The 16,267-nt window shown below is 39.5% G+C and overlaps 1 protein-coding gene across 4 annotated transcripts in view; it reads left to right on the forward strand.

Annotated features, from left to right (window-relative positions):
- LOC138318175 (uncharacterized) overlaps nucleotides 1-16,267 on the forward strand; it is a 74,865-nt gene that overhangs the window by 36,504 nt on the left and 22,094 nt on the right. For all 4 annotated transcript variants that reach the window (XM_069260337.1, XM_069260335.1, XM_069260336.1 and 1 more), the window contains one exon: nucleotides 12,310-12,391. In XM_069260337.1, the coding sequence (XP_069116438.1) occupies nucleotides 12,310-12,391 (82 nt within the window). The remainder of the gene's footprint in view (nucleotides 1-12,309; nucleotides 12,392-16,267) is intronic.

Genomic DNA, 16,267 nt, shown 5'->3' on the forward strand with positions numbered 1-16,267 from the left:
CTTACCCTGCTATGACCCTGACTGTTGTGTGTCATTAGACACTTACTCTGCTATGACCCTGACTGTTGTGTGTCATTAGACACTTACCCTGCTATGACCCTGACTGTTGTGTGTCATTAGACACTTACCCTGTTATGACCCTGACTGTTGTGTGTCATTAGACACTTACCCTGTTATGACCCTGACTGTTGTGTCATTAGACACTTACCCTGTTATGACCCTGACTGTTGTGTGTCATTAGACACTTACCCTGTTATGACCCTGACTGTATTGTGTCACCTTTGTTAATGACACTTACCCTGTGTCATAGACCCTGCGCATGACCCTGACTGTTGTGTGTCATTAGACACTTACCCTTATGACCCTGACTATAACCCTGTGTGTCTTAGACACTTACCCTGCTATGACACCTGACTATTTCTGTTGTGTGTCATTAGACACTTACACCTACCTTTCTATGACCCTGACTGTTGTGTGGCATAGACACTTACCTGTTATGACCACTCAATACTGTTGTGTGTCATTAGACACCTACTCCCTGTCTATGACCCTAACTGTTGTGTGTCACTAGACACACCTATTACCCCTAGACTGCTGTGACCTCATAGACATCTACATTTCCTAACCCTACTGTTGTGTCATTAGACACTTACCTTTCTATAACCCTAACTGTTTCTGTCTTACGTTGTGCGTCATTAGACACTTACCCTTTCTATGACTAACCTGACTATAAACCGTAACTGTTGTGTCCCACTAGACACTACCGTTGCTTATGACCCTAACTGCTGTGTGTCCCATTAGACATTTTACCCTGTTATGACCCTGACTGTTGTGTCCCATTAGACACTTACCCTTTCTATAACCCTAACTGTTGTGTGTCATTAGACACCTTAACCCTTTCTATTACCCTGACTGTTGTGTCCCCACTAGACACCTACCTTTCCTATGACCCTAACTGTTGTGTGTCACTAGACACTTATCCTTTCTATAACCCTAACTGTTGTGTCCCACTTAGACACTTACCTTTCTATAACCCTGACTGTTGTGTGTCACTAGACACTTATACCTAAACTTTTATAAACCCTGACTGCACTTGTGTCATTAGACATTACCCTGTTCACATAACTCTAGCTGTTGTGTGTCATTAGACACTTACCCTGTTATGACCCTAATTGTTGTGCGTCATTAGACACTTACCCTGTTTTGACCCTAACTGTTTGTCTTACTAGACACCTACCTTTCTATAACCCTAACTGCTGTGTCCTCACTAGACACCTACCTTTCTATAACCCTAACTGTTGTGTCCCACTAGACACTACCTTTCTATAACCCTAACTGTTGTGTCCCCACTAGACACCTACCTTTCTATAACCCTAACTGTTGTGTCCCACTAGACACCTACCTTTCTATATAACCCTAACTGTTGTGTCTCACTAGACACCTACCTTTCTATAACCCTAACTGTTGTGTGTCCCACTAGACACCTTCCTTTCTATAACCCTAACTGTTGTGTCCCACTAGACACCTACCTTTCTATAACCCTAACTGTTGTGTCCCACTAGACACCTACCTTTCTATAACCCTAATGCTGTGTCCACACTAACCTTTCCATAACTTGTTGTTCCCACTAGACACCTACCTTTCTATAAACCCTAACTGTTGTGTTACTAGACACCTACCTTTCTATAACCCTAACTGTTGTGTCCCACTAGACACTCCTACCTTTCTATAACCCTAACTGTTGTGTGTCCTCACTAGACACATTTATACCTTTCTATAACCCTAACTGTTGTGTCCCACTAGACACCTACCTTTCTATAACCCTAACTGTTGTGTCCCACTAGACACCTACCTTTATATAACCCTAACTGCTTTGTCTCATTAGACATCTACATTTCTATAACCCTAACTGTTGTGTGTCCCACTAGACACCTACCTTTCTATAACCCTAACTGTTGTTGTCCCACTAGACACCTACCTTTCTATAACCCTAACTGTTGTGTCCCACTAGACACCTACCTTTCTATAACCTAACTGTTGTGTCCCACTAGACACCTACCTTTCTATAACCCTAAACTGTTGTGCCTCACTAGACACCTACCTTTCTATAACCCTAACTGTTGTGTCCCACTAGACACCTACCTTTCTATAACCCTAACTGTTGTGTCCCACTAGACACCTACCTTTCTATAACCCTAACTGTTGTGTCCCACTAGACACCTAACCTTTCTATAAACCCTAACTGTTGTGTCCCACTAGACACCTACCTTTCTATAACCCTAACTGTTGTGTCCCACTAGACACCTACCTTTCTATAACCCTAACTGTTGTGTCCCACTAGACACCTACCTTTCTATAACCCTAACTGTTGTGTCCCACTAGACACCTACCTACTATTTCTACCTTCTAACCTAACTGTTGTGTCCCACTAGACACCTACCTTTCTATAACCCTAACTGTTGTGTCCCACTAGACACCTACCTTTCTATAACCCTAACTGTTGTGTCCCACTAGACACCTACCTTTCTATAACCCTAACTGTTGTGTCCCACTAGACACCTACCTTTCTATAACCCTAACTGTTGTGTTCCCACTAGACACCTACCTTTCTATAACCCTAACTGTTTGTGTCCCACTAGACACCTACCTTTCTATAACCCTAACTGTTGTGTCCCCACTAGACACCCTAACCTTTCTACCTTTCTATAACCCTAACTGTTGTGTCCCACTAGACACCTACCTTTCTATAACCCTAACTGTTGTGTCCCACTAGACACCTACCTTTCTATAACCCTAACTGTTGTGTCCCACTAGACACCTACCTTTCTATAACCCTAACTGTTGTGTCCCACTAGACACCTACCTTTCTATAACCCTAACTGTTGTGTCCCACTAGACACCTACCTTTATATAACCCTAACTGCTTTGTGCCTCACTAGACACCTACCTTTCTATAACCCTAACTGTTGTGTCCCACTAGACACCTACCTTTCTATAACCCTAACTGTACTGTTGTGTCCCACTAGACACCTACCTTTCTATAACCCTAAACTGTTTGTGTCCCACTAGACACCTACCATTTCTATAACCCTAACTGTTGTGTCCCACTAGACACCTACCTTTCTATAACCCTAACTGTTGTGTCCCACTAGACACCTACCTTTCTATAACCCTAACTGTTGTGTCCCACTAGACACCTACCTTTCTATAACCCTAACTGTTGTGTCCCACTAGACACCTACCTTTCTATAACCCTAACTGCTTTCACTAGAACACCTACATTTTAATAACCCTAACTGACACCTACATTTCTATAACCCTAACTGTTGGTGTCCCACTAGACACCTACCTTTCTATAACCCTAACTGCTTTGTCTCACTAGACACCTACATTTCTATAACCCTAACTGTTGTGTCCCACTAGACACCTACCTTTCTATAACCCTAACTGTTGTGTCCCACTAGACACCTACCTTTCTATAACCCTAACTGTTGTGTCTCACTAGACACCTACCTTTCTATAACCCTAACTGTTGTGTCCCACTAGACACCTACCTTTCTATAACCCTAACTGTTGTGTCCCACTAGACACCTACCTTTCTATAACCCTAACTGTTGTGCCTCACTAGACACCTACCTTTCTATAACCCTAACTGTTGTGTCCCACTAGACACCTACATTTCTAACCCTAGCTGTTGTGTCCCACTAGACACCTACCTTTCTATAACCCTAACTGCTGTGTCTCACTAGACACCTACCTTTCTATAACCCTAACTGTTGTGTCCCACTAGACACCTACCCTTTCTATAACCCTAACTGCTTGTGTCTCACTAGACACCTACCTTTCTATAACCCTAACTGTTGTGTCCCACTAGACACCTACCTTTCTATAACCCTAACTGTTGTGTCCACACTAGACACCTACCTTTCTATAACCCTACTGTTGTGTCCCACTAGACACCTACCTTTCTATAACCCTAACTGTTGTGTCCCACTAGACACCTACCTTTCTATAACCCTAACTGTTGTGTCCCACTAGACACCTACCTTTCTATAACCCTAACTGTTGTGTCCCACTAGACACCTACCTTTCTATAACCCTAACTGTTGTGTACCACTAGACACCTACCTTTCTATAACCCTAACTGTTGTGTCCCACTAGACACCTACCTTTCTATAACCCTAACTGTTGTGTCCCACTAGACACCTACCTTTCTATAACCCTAACTGTTGTGTCCCACTAGACACCTACCTTTCTATAACCCTAACTGTTGTGTCCCACTAGACACCTACCTTTCTATAACCCTAACTGTTGTGTCCCCACTAGACACCTACCTTTCTATAACCCTAACTGTTGTGTCCCACTAGACACCTACCTTTCTATAACCCTAACTGTTGTGTCCCACTAGACACCTACCTTTCTATAACCCTAACTGTTGTGTCCCACTAGACACCTACCTTTCTATAACCCTAACTGCTGTGTCTCACTAGACACCTACCTTTCTATAACCCTAACTGTTGTGTCCCACTAGACACCTACCTTTCTATAACCCTAACTGTTGTGTCCCACTAGACACCTACCTTTCTATAACCCTAACTGTTGTGTCCCACTAGACACCTACCTTTCTATAACCCTAACTGTTGTGTCCCACTAGACACTACCTTTCTATAACCCTAACTGTTGTGTCCCACTAGACACCTACCTTTCTATAACCCTAACTGTTGTGTCCCACTAGACACCTACCTTTCTATATCCCTAACTGTTGTGTCCCACTAGACACCTTCCTTTCTATAACCCTAACTGTTGTGCCTCACTAGACACCTACCTTTCTATAACCCTAACTGTTGTGTCCCACTAGACACCTACCTTTCTATAACCCTAACTGTTGTGTCCCACTAGACACCTACCTTTCTATAACCCTAACTGTTGTGTCCCACTAGACACCTACCTTTCTATAATCCTAACTGTTGTGTCCCACTAGACACCTACCTTTATATAACCCTAACTGCTTTGTCTCATTAGACATCTACATTTCCATAACTCTAGCTGTTGGTTCCCATTAGACACTTACCTTTCTATAACCCTAACTGCTTTGTCTTACTAGACACCTACATTTCTATAACCTTAACTGTTGTGTCCCACTAGACACCTACCTTTCTATAACCCTAACTGCTGTGTCCCACTAGACACCTACCTTTCTATAACCCTAACTGTTGTGTCCCACTAGACACCTACCTTTCTATAACCCTAACTGTTGTGTCCCCACTAGACACCTACCTTTCTATAACCCTAACTGTTGTGCCTCACTAGACACCTACCTTTCTATAACCCTAACTGTGTGCGGCCTCACTAGACACCTACCTTTCTATAACCCTAACTGTTGTGTCCCACTAGACACCTACCTTTCTATAACCCTAACTGTTGTGTCCCACTAGACACCTACCTTTCTATAACCCTAACTGTTGTGTCCCACTAGACACCTACCTTTCTATAACCCTAACTGTTGTGTCCTCACTAGACACCTACCTTTCTATAACCCTAACTGTTGTGTCCCACTAGACACCTACCTTTCTATAACCCTAACTGTTTGTGCCCCACTAGACACCTACCTTTCTATAACCCTAACTGTTGTGTCCCACTAGACACCTACCTTTCTATAACCCTAACTGTTGTGTCCCACTAGACACCTACCTTTCTATAACCCTAACTGTTTGTGCACTACCCACTAGACACCTACCTTTCTATAACCCTAACTGTTGTTCCCACTAGACACCTACCTTTCTATAACCCTAACTACTAGACACCTACCTTTCTATAACCCTAACTGTGTGCCACTAACACTACCTTTCTATAACCCTAACTGTTGTGTCCCATTAGACACCTACCTTTCTATAACCCTAACCCTAACTGCTAGACACTTTCTTAACCCTACTAGACACCTACATTTCTATAACCTAACTGTTGTGTCCCACTAGACACCTACCTTTCTATAACCCTAACTGATATGTCCCACTAGACACCTACCTTTCTATAACCCTAACTGTTGTGTCCCACTAGACACCTACCTTTCTATAACCCTAACTGTTGTGTCCCACTAGACACTACCTACCCCTTTCTACTAACCCTAACCTAACTGTTGTGTCCCACTAGACACCTACCTTTCTATAACCCTAACTGTTGTGTCCCACTAGACACCTACCTTTCTATAACCCTAACTGCTGTGTCTCACTAGACACCTACCTTTCTATAACCCTAACTGCTGTGCCTCACTAGACACCTACCTTTCTATAACCCTAACTGCTGTGCCTCACTAGACACCTACCTTTCTATAACCCTAACTGCTGTGCCTCACTAGACACCTACCTTTCTATAACCCTAACTGTTGTGTCCCACTAGACACCTACCTTTCTATAACCCTAACTGTTGTGTCCCACTAGACACCTACCTTTCTATAACCCTAACTGTTGTGTCCCACTAGACACCTACCTTTCTATAACCCTAACTGTTGTGTCCCACTAGACACCTACCTTTCTATAACCCTAACTGCTGTGCCTCACTAGACACCTACCTTTCTATATCCCTAACTGTTGTGTCCCACTTGACACCTATCTTTCTATGCCCCTAACTGCTATGTCTCAATAGACACCTACCCTTGTATAACCCAAACTGTTGTGTCCCACTAGACACCTTTTGTTATGACTTACCATCCTTTTGTCTCTTAGCCATATTGTTCTTCTTGATATTAGTCCCTGTTCTGTTTCCTTTTTCACTCCTTCCTTACACTTTCTCCTCTGACCTACTTCACCCTATAATTATCCTCTCATCCCCTGTTTTGTTTCACCATTCATTCATTCCCTACATATCCTAGTTTGATCTGTTTCAACCTATAATTATCCTCTCATCCCCTGTTCTGTTTCACCATTCACTCATTCCTACATGCCCTTGTATGACCTGTTTCATCCTCTCGATGTTTTGTCACACAATTTACTTGCCCTCTAATGACCCTGCCTTTTACAAGGGCATTATACTCTTAATTCCTAAATTCCTGTCTGAATCCATCATTTAGGAAATAGGTACTAAATTAAACTTTGCACACTTAAGCAGTCAATATCCATTCTAAGTGACAATGATGATGTTTCTTTAATACAAACTTCCGTAAGTTGCTGAAAATTTTAAAATCATAGGCTTAAATATAGAAAATAAAAATGTAAAATGTGCAAGAGACACTTACTGAACTACGAAAAAGCTACTTCCAGGCATGTCCAGTTTCACAAAATACTTGATAAATCTATCAGCAACTTCTTCTAATCTTAATGGGACACTTGCTTGCACTTGCTGTTGAACCCAAAGCCTCAACCTAGGCAGCAATGGCTTGACCTAGGAAGTAAATGATTTAAAGCTGAAATAAAATTAAAAATGTCTTGTCCATGTTTTGCGGGTAAGCTTCTGAAGTGCATCAGTAAGATTGTTTTGTACCGAGTGTTGAGGAATACTTCTATGTAACACTATAAGGGAATGCTTTATGGGTTTCTGGAATTTCAGTGTTACATGGCAAGAATCTCATTTTTTGTATATGCCACTTGAAGACATTTCATTCAAAATGCTGGTGTTTGTGATTGCTGGCTTTAGAGGTTTTGTAATTGGAAGGTTGGTGAATTGTTTATAGCTCATTTAGACAAGGGAAGTAAATCTTACACCAATAGAATGGGTAGGTAATACCATAGCACTAATGTTATGTTATATAAGCTGTGTCTAAGTAACTAGGTCCTTTCATATGCTCCTAACTTACAGGGGTTACCTTTCATCTAATTCTGACCTACAAGTGTACAGGTTGTCTCAACAAGTATACCACTCACATAGATGCTTGTCCCAGAATCCACCAGCCACTTTGGTTATCCAACAGAGAACACAAACATCTTCTTCATGTTCTGTAAAGTTGTTAAGATGTTTTGAAGTTTAAACACTCATTGCTCCTTGTGATAAGATGAAGTGTAAATCATGTATGATATCATATGCCCTTCCGTCTGTAAATCATGTATGATATTATATGCCCTTCCGTCTGTAAATCATGTATGATATCATATGCCCTTCCGTCTGTAAATCATGTATGATATCATATGCCCTTCCATCTGTAAATCATGTATGATATCATATGCCCTTCCATCTGTAAATCATGTATGATATCATATGCCCTTCCATCTGTAAATCATGTATGATATCATATGCCCTTCCATCTGTAAATCATGTATGATATCATATGCCCTTCCGTCTGTAAATCATGTATGATATCATATGCCCTTCCATCTGTAAATCATGTATGATATCATATGCCCTTCCGTCTGTAAATCATGTATGATATCATATGCCCTTCCATCTGTAAATCATGTATATATCATATGCCCTTCCATCTGTAAATCATGTATGATATCATATGCCCTTCCGTCTGTAAATCATGTATGATATCATATGCCCTTCCATCTGTAAATCATGTATGATATCATATGCCCTTCCATCTGTAAATCATGTATGATATCATATGCCCTTCCGTCTGTATATAATGTATGATATCATATGCCCTTCCATCTGTAAATCGTGTATGATATCACATACCCTTCTATCTGTATATAATGTATGATAACATATGCCCTTCCATCTGTAAATCATGTATGATATCATATGCCCTTCCATCTTTTAATCATGTATGATATCATATGCCCTTTCATCTGTAAATCATGTATGATATCATATGCCCTTCCATCTGTAAATCATGTATGATATCATATGCCCTTCCGTCTGTAAATCATGTATGATATCATATGCCCTTCCGTCTGTAAATCATGTATGATATCATATGCCCTTCCGTCTGTAAATCATGTATGATAACATATGCCCTTCCATCTGTAAATCATGTATGATATCATATGCCCTTCCATCTTTTAATCATGTATGATATCATATGCCCTTTCATCTTTAAATCATGTATGATATTATATGCCCTTCCGTCTGTAAATCATGTATGATTTCGTATGCCCTTTCATCTTTAAATCATGTATGATATTATATGCCCTTCCGTCTGTAAATCATGTATGATTTCGTATGCCCTTCCAACTTTAATTTATGTATGATATCATATCCTTTCTGTCTGTAACTAATGTATGATATCATATGCCATTCCGTCTGTAATTCCGAATCTTGTTTACTGTTCATTCACAGCCATTTTAATATGTTGAATTTTTAGGTTTATCTGGAAAAAAATGGCAGTCTCAAAACAATGACTGTTGGCCATCTTGAAATTCAACAATTAAATTTTGAATTTGTTGCTTCTTACAATTTTTAGATTTTAAGACTGGATACTGATTTTGGAGGTAGATCAAATCTTAGTAGTAGAGCATTAGAATTGCATGATCATAGAAATCTCCCCTCATATTCTTCTTTTATCAACATATCTCCCCTTACCACTCATATCCTTCTTTTATCCACATATCTCCTTCCCCTCATATCCTTCTTTTATCCACATATCTCCTCCCCCTCATATCATTCTTTTATCCACATATCTCCTTCCCCTCATATCCTTCTTTTATCCACATATCTCTCCCCACCCTCATGTCCTTCTTTTAAGCACATATCTCCTCCCCCCCTCATATCTTCTTTTATCCAAATATCTCCCCCCCCCCTTATCCTTCTTTAATCCACATATCCCCCCTCATATCCTTCTTTTATCCACATATCTCCCCCTCATATCCTTCTTTTATCCACATATCTTCCTCTCATATCCTTCTTTTATCCACATATCCCCCCCTCATATCCTTCTTTTATCCACATATTTCCCCCTCATTAATCCACATATTTCCCCCCTCATATCCTTCTTTTATCCACATATCTCCCCCTCATATCCTTCTTTTATCCACATATCTTCCTCTCATATCCTTCTTTTATCCACATATCCCCCTCATATCCTTCTTTTATCCACATATTTCCCCCTCATCCTTCTTTTATCCACTATTCCCCATCATCACATATCCCCCCTCATATCCTTCTTTACCCACATATCTCCTCCCCCTCATATCCTTCTTTTATCCACATATCTCCTCCCCCTCATATCCTTCTTTTATCCACATATCTTCCTCTCATATCCTTCTTTTATCCACATATCCCCTCATATCCTTCTTTTATCCACATATTTCCCCCTCATTATCCACATATTTCCCCCTCATATCCTTCTTTTATCCACATATCTCCTCCCCCTCATATCCTTCTTTTATCCACATATCTCCTCCCCCTCATTTCTTTCTTTTATCAACATATCTCTTCCCCCCTCATATCCTTCTTTTATCCACATATCTCCTCCCTCCCCCTCATATCCTTTTATCCACATATCTCTCCCCCTCATATCCTTCTTTAATCCACTTATCTCCCCCCTCATATCATTCTTTTATCCACATATCTCCCCCTCATATCCTTCTTTTATCCACATATCTCCTTCCCCTCATATCTTCTTTAATCCACATATCTCCCCCCTCATATCTTTCTTTTATCCACATATCTCTCCCCCTCATATCCTTCTTTTATCCACATATATCCTTCCCCTCATATTTTCTTTAATCCACATATCTCCTTCCCCTCATATCTTCTTTAATCCACATATCTCCCCCCTCATATCTTCTTTTATCCACATGTCTCCTCCCCCCTAATATTCTTCTTTTATCCACATATCTCCTCCCCCTCATATCTTTCTTTCATCCACATATCTCTCCCCCTCATATCCTTTTTTTATCCACATATCTCCTCCCTCCCCCTCATATCCTTTTTTTATCCACATATCTCCCCCTCATATCATTCTTTTATCCACATATCTCTCCCCTCCTCATATCATTCTTTTATCCACATATTTCTCCCTCCCCCGATATAATTCTTTTATCCACATATTTCTCCCCCTCCCCTCATATCCTTCTTTTATCCACATATCTCCCCCTCATATCCTTCTTTTATCCACATATCTCCCCCCCCCCTAATATTATGCTTTTATCCACATATTTCTCTCCCTCCCTCATATTCTTCTTTTATTCACATATCTCTCCCCCTCCCCCTCATATCTTTCTTTTATATACATATCTCTCCCTTCCCCTCATATCTTTCTTTTATCCGTATATTTCCTTCCCCTCATATCCTTCTTTTATCCACATATATCAATACCCTAATATCTACATCACCTGCCCACTCAATCATTATAATATCATAATTAATAGCTTTGAATCACTATCACATTTACAGCTCTTAGATTCCATTTTTTTTGTAATATGCATTATATCACTTGAATTAGATATTAAAATTAAGACAGATCTGTGCCTATAGTTTCATCTTAAGATTTATCGCATATCTGTTTAAAATTGTGCTTCATTTTGATTTTATTGTCCCCGGAATGCTTTCTTAATTGATAGATTCATATTTAATGCCAGAATCTAAGAGGAATTTAAGCGGTACATGGTTTGATTTTTTTTCCTTTTCATTTTTTGACTGCTCTCCTTTAAAGTGCAAGGAAGATTTGGAATCCATCATGGATTCCTGAAGGTGGATTTAAAATCATTTTGACATGTTACATTTTCCAATCCCTTCAAGTCTCATCATTAGTCAGTAATTTCAAGGAATGTTTACACACTGTCTTTACTTCCAAACACAAGGGTCAAACAGTTAAATCATTGCCTGTCAAATAGTTCCACATACATTTGCTTTTGGTCAATTAATTTCTAAGTGCCTTCTCCTTGTAAAGGATAATGTTGGGCTGTCTGGGAGAGAGCACCTGTACCAGGGGATGGTTCATTCTAGGGTCTGGTTCTAGCCCCGTCAGGGACATTTCGGCCAATGGCTGGTCATCTTGACGCTTAAAATGGCACCATAGGGACACAGCTTTTAACATAGATCTACAAAGCAAGGAATTATTTCTATCTGAAAATTAATATATGATAATAGATGAGGGAATTATAATTTGTTTCCTTGGGAGTTGTATAATGGTTTGTTTTAGATTTTGTTTTCCTGATTAAGCTAATCATGCATGGAGGGGGATGCACCTTGATGTAAGCAACAATCCCAAAGGTTACACTAATGGGATGTGGAAACTGATAATAAATCTATTTGTGTTGTTTGTAAACTTTCCTCGGGGCATCTCTAGTTCAGTAGGAGGCTGTCAACACTGATTATCCTGTTTGGAAACAGCTATATGTAGTATAGACACAGGAAAAGCGCATTAAATTATTGGTATAATGAATGAAGATTACTTGTGATGTAGCATCAATGTGTATGTATCTATTTCAGGACCCTGAGATTGGTGAACATCCACTCTGAACAGTGTTTATATGTATTTGATGGAAGCCAGGACCAAGTATTAACGGTGTCGGTAAGTCAGTTGTGCTCCCTTCACTCTCTCTTCTAGGGAGTAATTAGTAAACACGACTAACAAACATCGTCAGATTTACCTCCCACATCCAAACAAAGTCGTCACACCACTCAATGACATCTACCGATAGATGTATAATACCAACGACAGACATCTTCAATCCATTCTGTAAGATTCTGTACTTCGTGTTAAAGTTAATAAGTATGTGTCTGAATACTTTCTGCCAGTGTCACACCAGGCCCTGTCTGTATGATACCACCCCGTCTGAATGATACCACCCTGTCTGTGTATGATACCACCATTTACGTATGATACCACCCTGTCTGAATGATACCACCCTGTCTGTGTATGATACCACCCTTTACGTATGATACCACCCTTTCTGTATGATACCACCCTGTCTGTATGATACCACCCTGTCTGTGTATGATACCACCCTGTCTGTGCATGATACCACCCTGTCTGTGCATGATACCACCCTGTCTGTATGATACCATACTGTCTGTGTATGATACCACCCTGTCTGTGTATGATACCACCCTGTCTGTATGATACCACCCTGTCTGTTTATGATACCTCCCTGTCTATGAATGATATAACCCTGTCTGTATTCTATTACCCTGTCTGTATGATACCTCCCTGTCTGTATGATACCACCCTGTCTGAATGATACCACCCTGTCTGTGTATGATACCACCCTTTCTGTATGATACCACCCTGTCTGTATGATACCACCCTGTCTGTGTATGATACCACCCTGTCTGTGCATGATACCACCCTGTCTGTATGATACCATACTGTCTGTGTATGATACCACCCTGTCTGTGCATGATACCACCCTGTCTGTATGATACCATACTGTCTGTGTATGATACCACCCTGTCTGTATGATATCACCCTGTCTGTTTATGATACCTCCCTGTCTATGAATGATACCACCCTGTCTGTATGATACCACCCTTTCTGTATGATACCACCCTTTCTGTATGATACCACCCTTTCTGTATGATACCACCCTGTCTGTATTCTATCACCCTGTCTGTATGATACCACTCTTTTTGTATGATACCACCCTTTCTGTATGATACCACCCTGTCTGTATGATACCACCCTGTCTGTGTATGATACCACCCTGTCTGTATGATACCACAGTCTGTATGATACCATCCTGTCTGTGTATGATACCTCCCTGTCTGTGTATGATACCACCCTGTCTGTATGATACAGCACTGTCTTTATAATGCTACCCTGTCTGTATGATACCACCCTGTCTTTGCATCACACCACCCTTTCTGTATGATACCACCCTTTCTGTATGATACCACCCTGTCTGTATGATACCACCCTGTCTGTATAATACCACACTGACTCTAGGATCCAACATTTTTGTTGTAATATCCTTATAAAAACTATAGAAACTGTCTGAATAATAAGATTTTTAAGATTTGAATTTTAATAGAATGAAATTGAATTGAAACTATACATCTATATTAAGTTTCCAAATCTGCGTTATAAGGTAATATCCCAGTAGTATATCATTAATGTAAGTTAGCAGAACAAGTCGTTAGGATTGGGTCTTCGTCCAAGTGTTTTATGTTTTCGTAATCTGTTTATGAACGCATGTAGCGTTTTACTATGTAAATGACGGCCTGCCCCGGGGGTTCATTTGGTGTGTGTATATATAGGACCTCAATGATACAGACAAGATTGTGTTCACTTTCAAATTAATTGTAGGTGTGCCTTTCTGCTTTATCCACTAATTCTTCCAAACAGAAATTGGTCTTTAAATAGAAAACTTTTTTAAAGATATTAAAATAAATCATATAAATATGTTTAAGGTATATTAGATCTTTACACATTCCAATTAGAGTCTATACATTAAGATTATATATTTCTAAAACAGTAAGGTACTAATATTAACAGGGTATAAAATGTATTTCTCATCTTTGATAAATATTAAATGTGTTAGTGGTATCATAATGAATAATAACACATTATCCTGTTTGTAAAAATATAAAGTTGTGACCAAAAAAATACCTGTTAATAAAAAATGAGTTTTCATTTCCTTGATGGGTTTGGACTTGGTTTTATATCAACGACATATCAACAGATAAGGTCATTAGGTACAGCGTCCTCTGTTCTGTGTATGCGGAGTGGTTTGTGTCTCAATGTGATAGCAGAAACTCCTATCCACTTCATAGTGTTTCTTCACTGAAGCATACTGTCAAGACATCAAACTCTGTATCAACAACCAAAACAGTTGTCCCACTCTTGAAACATTGGGTATTCAGAAAAAAGTAGACAGTCTGGTTTAGGTCTGGGGATGAAACAAAATACAAGTCAAAAGTGAGGCAGTTAAAACAAATAGTAATGCTCTTTAAAAGGAGGAGAAAAGTTGGTTGGTTATTATGCTCAGCATCAGTTACCACTGTTTATAATGTCATTCGTGTGGTTCCTGTTTTTGGGTAACGGCATGTCTCAGGCAGAGGATAGACCAGAGCCTTCTTCACAAAGGCCAACACTCGACTTGTGGTCAAAAAGTTAGGCGATGTCAAGGAGACGTAGAGAAATCACTTTCCAAATTTAGTCGGTTTTTTTTATTGACATGCAATAGTGCAAGGGTACAGTTTAAACGCCCTCCGTGCAAAGCTGAAAGAGAAAAGACAATTCGAGTTGATCCTAGTTAAGTTATTATTTATTATCTTGGGGGCAGCAGGTACAATTCTTACTCCTTACACGTAGGGATTTGTATGGTGTTATCTATGTAAGACATTGAATGATTGGATATGCTTAAGTGTAAAAGTACACCATGTTATTAACAATTCTAAGTAATTAAAATTAGAATTTGCAATGACACTTGTGGAAGACCATTTCAACATTTTAAAATACTTTGGCTCGACATTTAAATCTCAATGCAAGTATTTTAACCTATGAAGTATCATTACAGTGTCATTTCAAACTGAATATGAAATGTGAACAAGATACCTATAATTGTTTGGGAAAAAAACTAATGCCCATCTTATTCAGGTAAAGTTGATGTTGATCAACTGTCGCTGTGAAAGATGGAAAATATGATAGATTCAGGTCATTCGGCAACGTTATCAAAATATTCTCCTACAGAACTTTCTCATTTAGAATTTCGGTGTTTGATTGACATTTATGGTCAGTGTATGTTTAAACTGATGCTGTGATTATAGTATGATAAGGTTTAATTGTCACAGCTCACCTCTGGCAACACACCTGGGCTTGGTGGTATCTTTATGACAGATATACACAAAGATGGAAAAGAGCTCTTCGGTTTTAATATCTGCTTTACTGTATGCTGTGAGCTTGTCTGACAGACTTACACTGTCACCGATGTATTTTATCTTCACAGCTGTGAGCGCAACACTGTGTGTTATCTAAATGAATTCAAGAACATCTTTTGTTAAGTAAAGAGAGACATATTTCAGTGGAAAGTATAAAAAAAATCTGTTCAATCTATGTCCTTCCACGTTATATAGCCTATTCATTAAGTTTGTCATTTGATAGAATAAATTCAGAACTTGGGAAGGATATTAAGTAGAATTGGAACATTAGTTCTGTCGTATGAATTATCAACACAGCACCTGCAAATCTCTACCACGCCCAAACTCATTTAGCAACCTTAACCCTTTTAGTCAAATCTGTTTCTACATATAGGCACCAATCTGGTCACTTTGACTGGAATTTCATTCAACTGTCGATTATGTTATTATAGAGTGTTACCGAGGTTTGCATGACAAACTCAACTGTTCATTTTAACCGTATTGTACTAGTTATTTTCAGACAATAGTGGTGAATGTTTAACTCCCATAGATAGGGACGCCCCAATTAGGCTGTCAAGATTTACGTTAA

Source organism: Argopecten irradians, chromosome 3 (genome assembly GCF_041381155.1).
Source record: "Argopecten irradians isolate NY chromosome 3, Ai_NY, whole genome shotgun sequence".
Taxonomy (NCBI): Eukaryota; Metazoa; Mollusca; class Bivalvia; order Pectinida; family Pectinidae; genus Argopecten; species Argopecten irradians.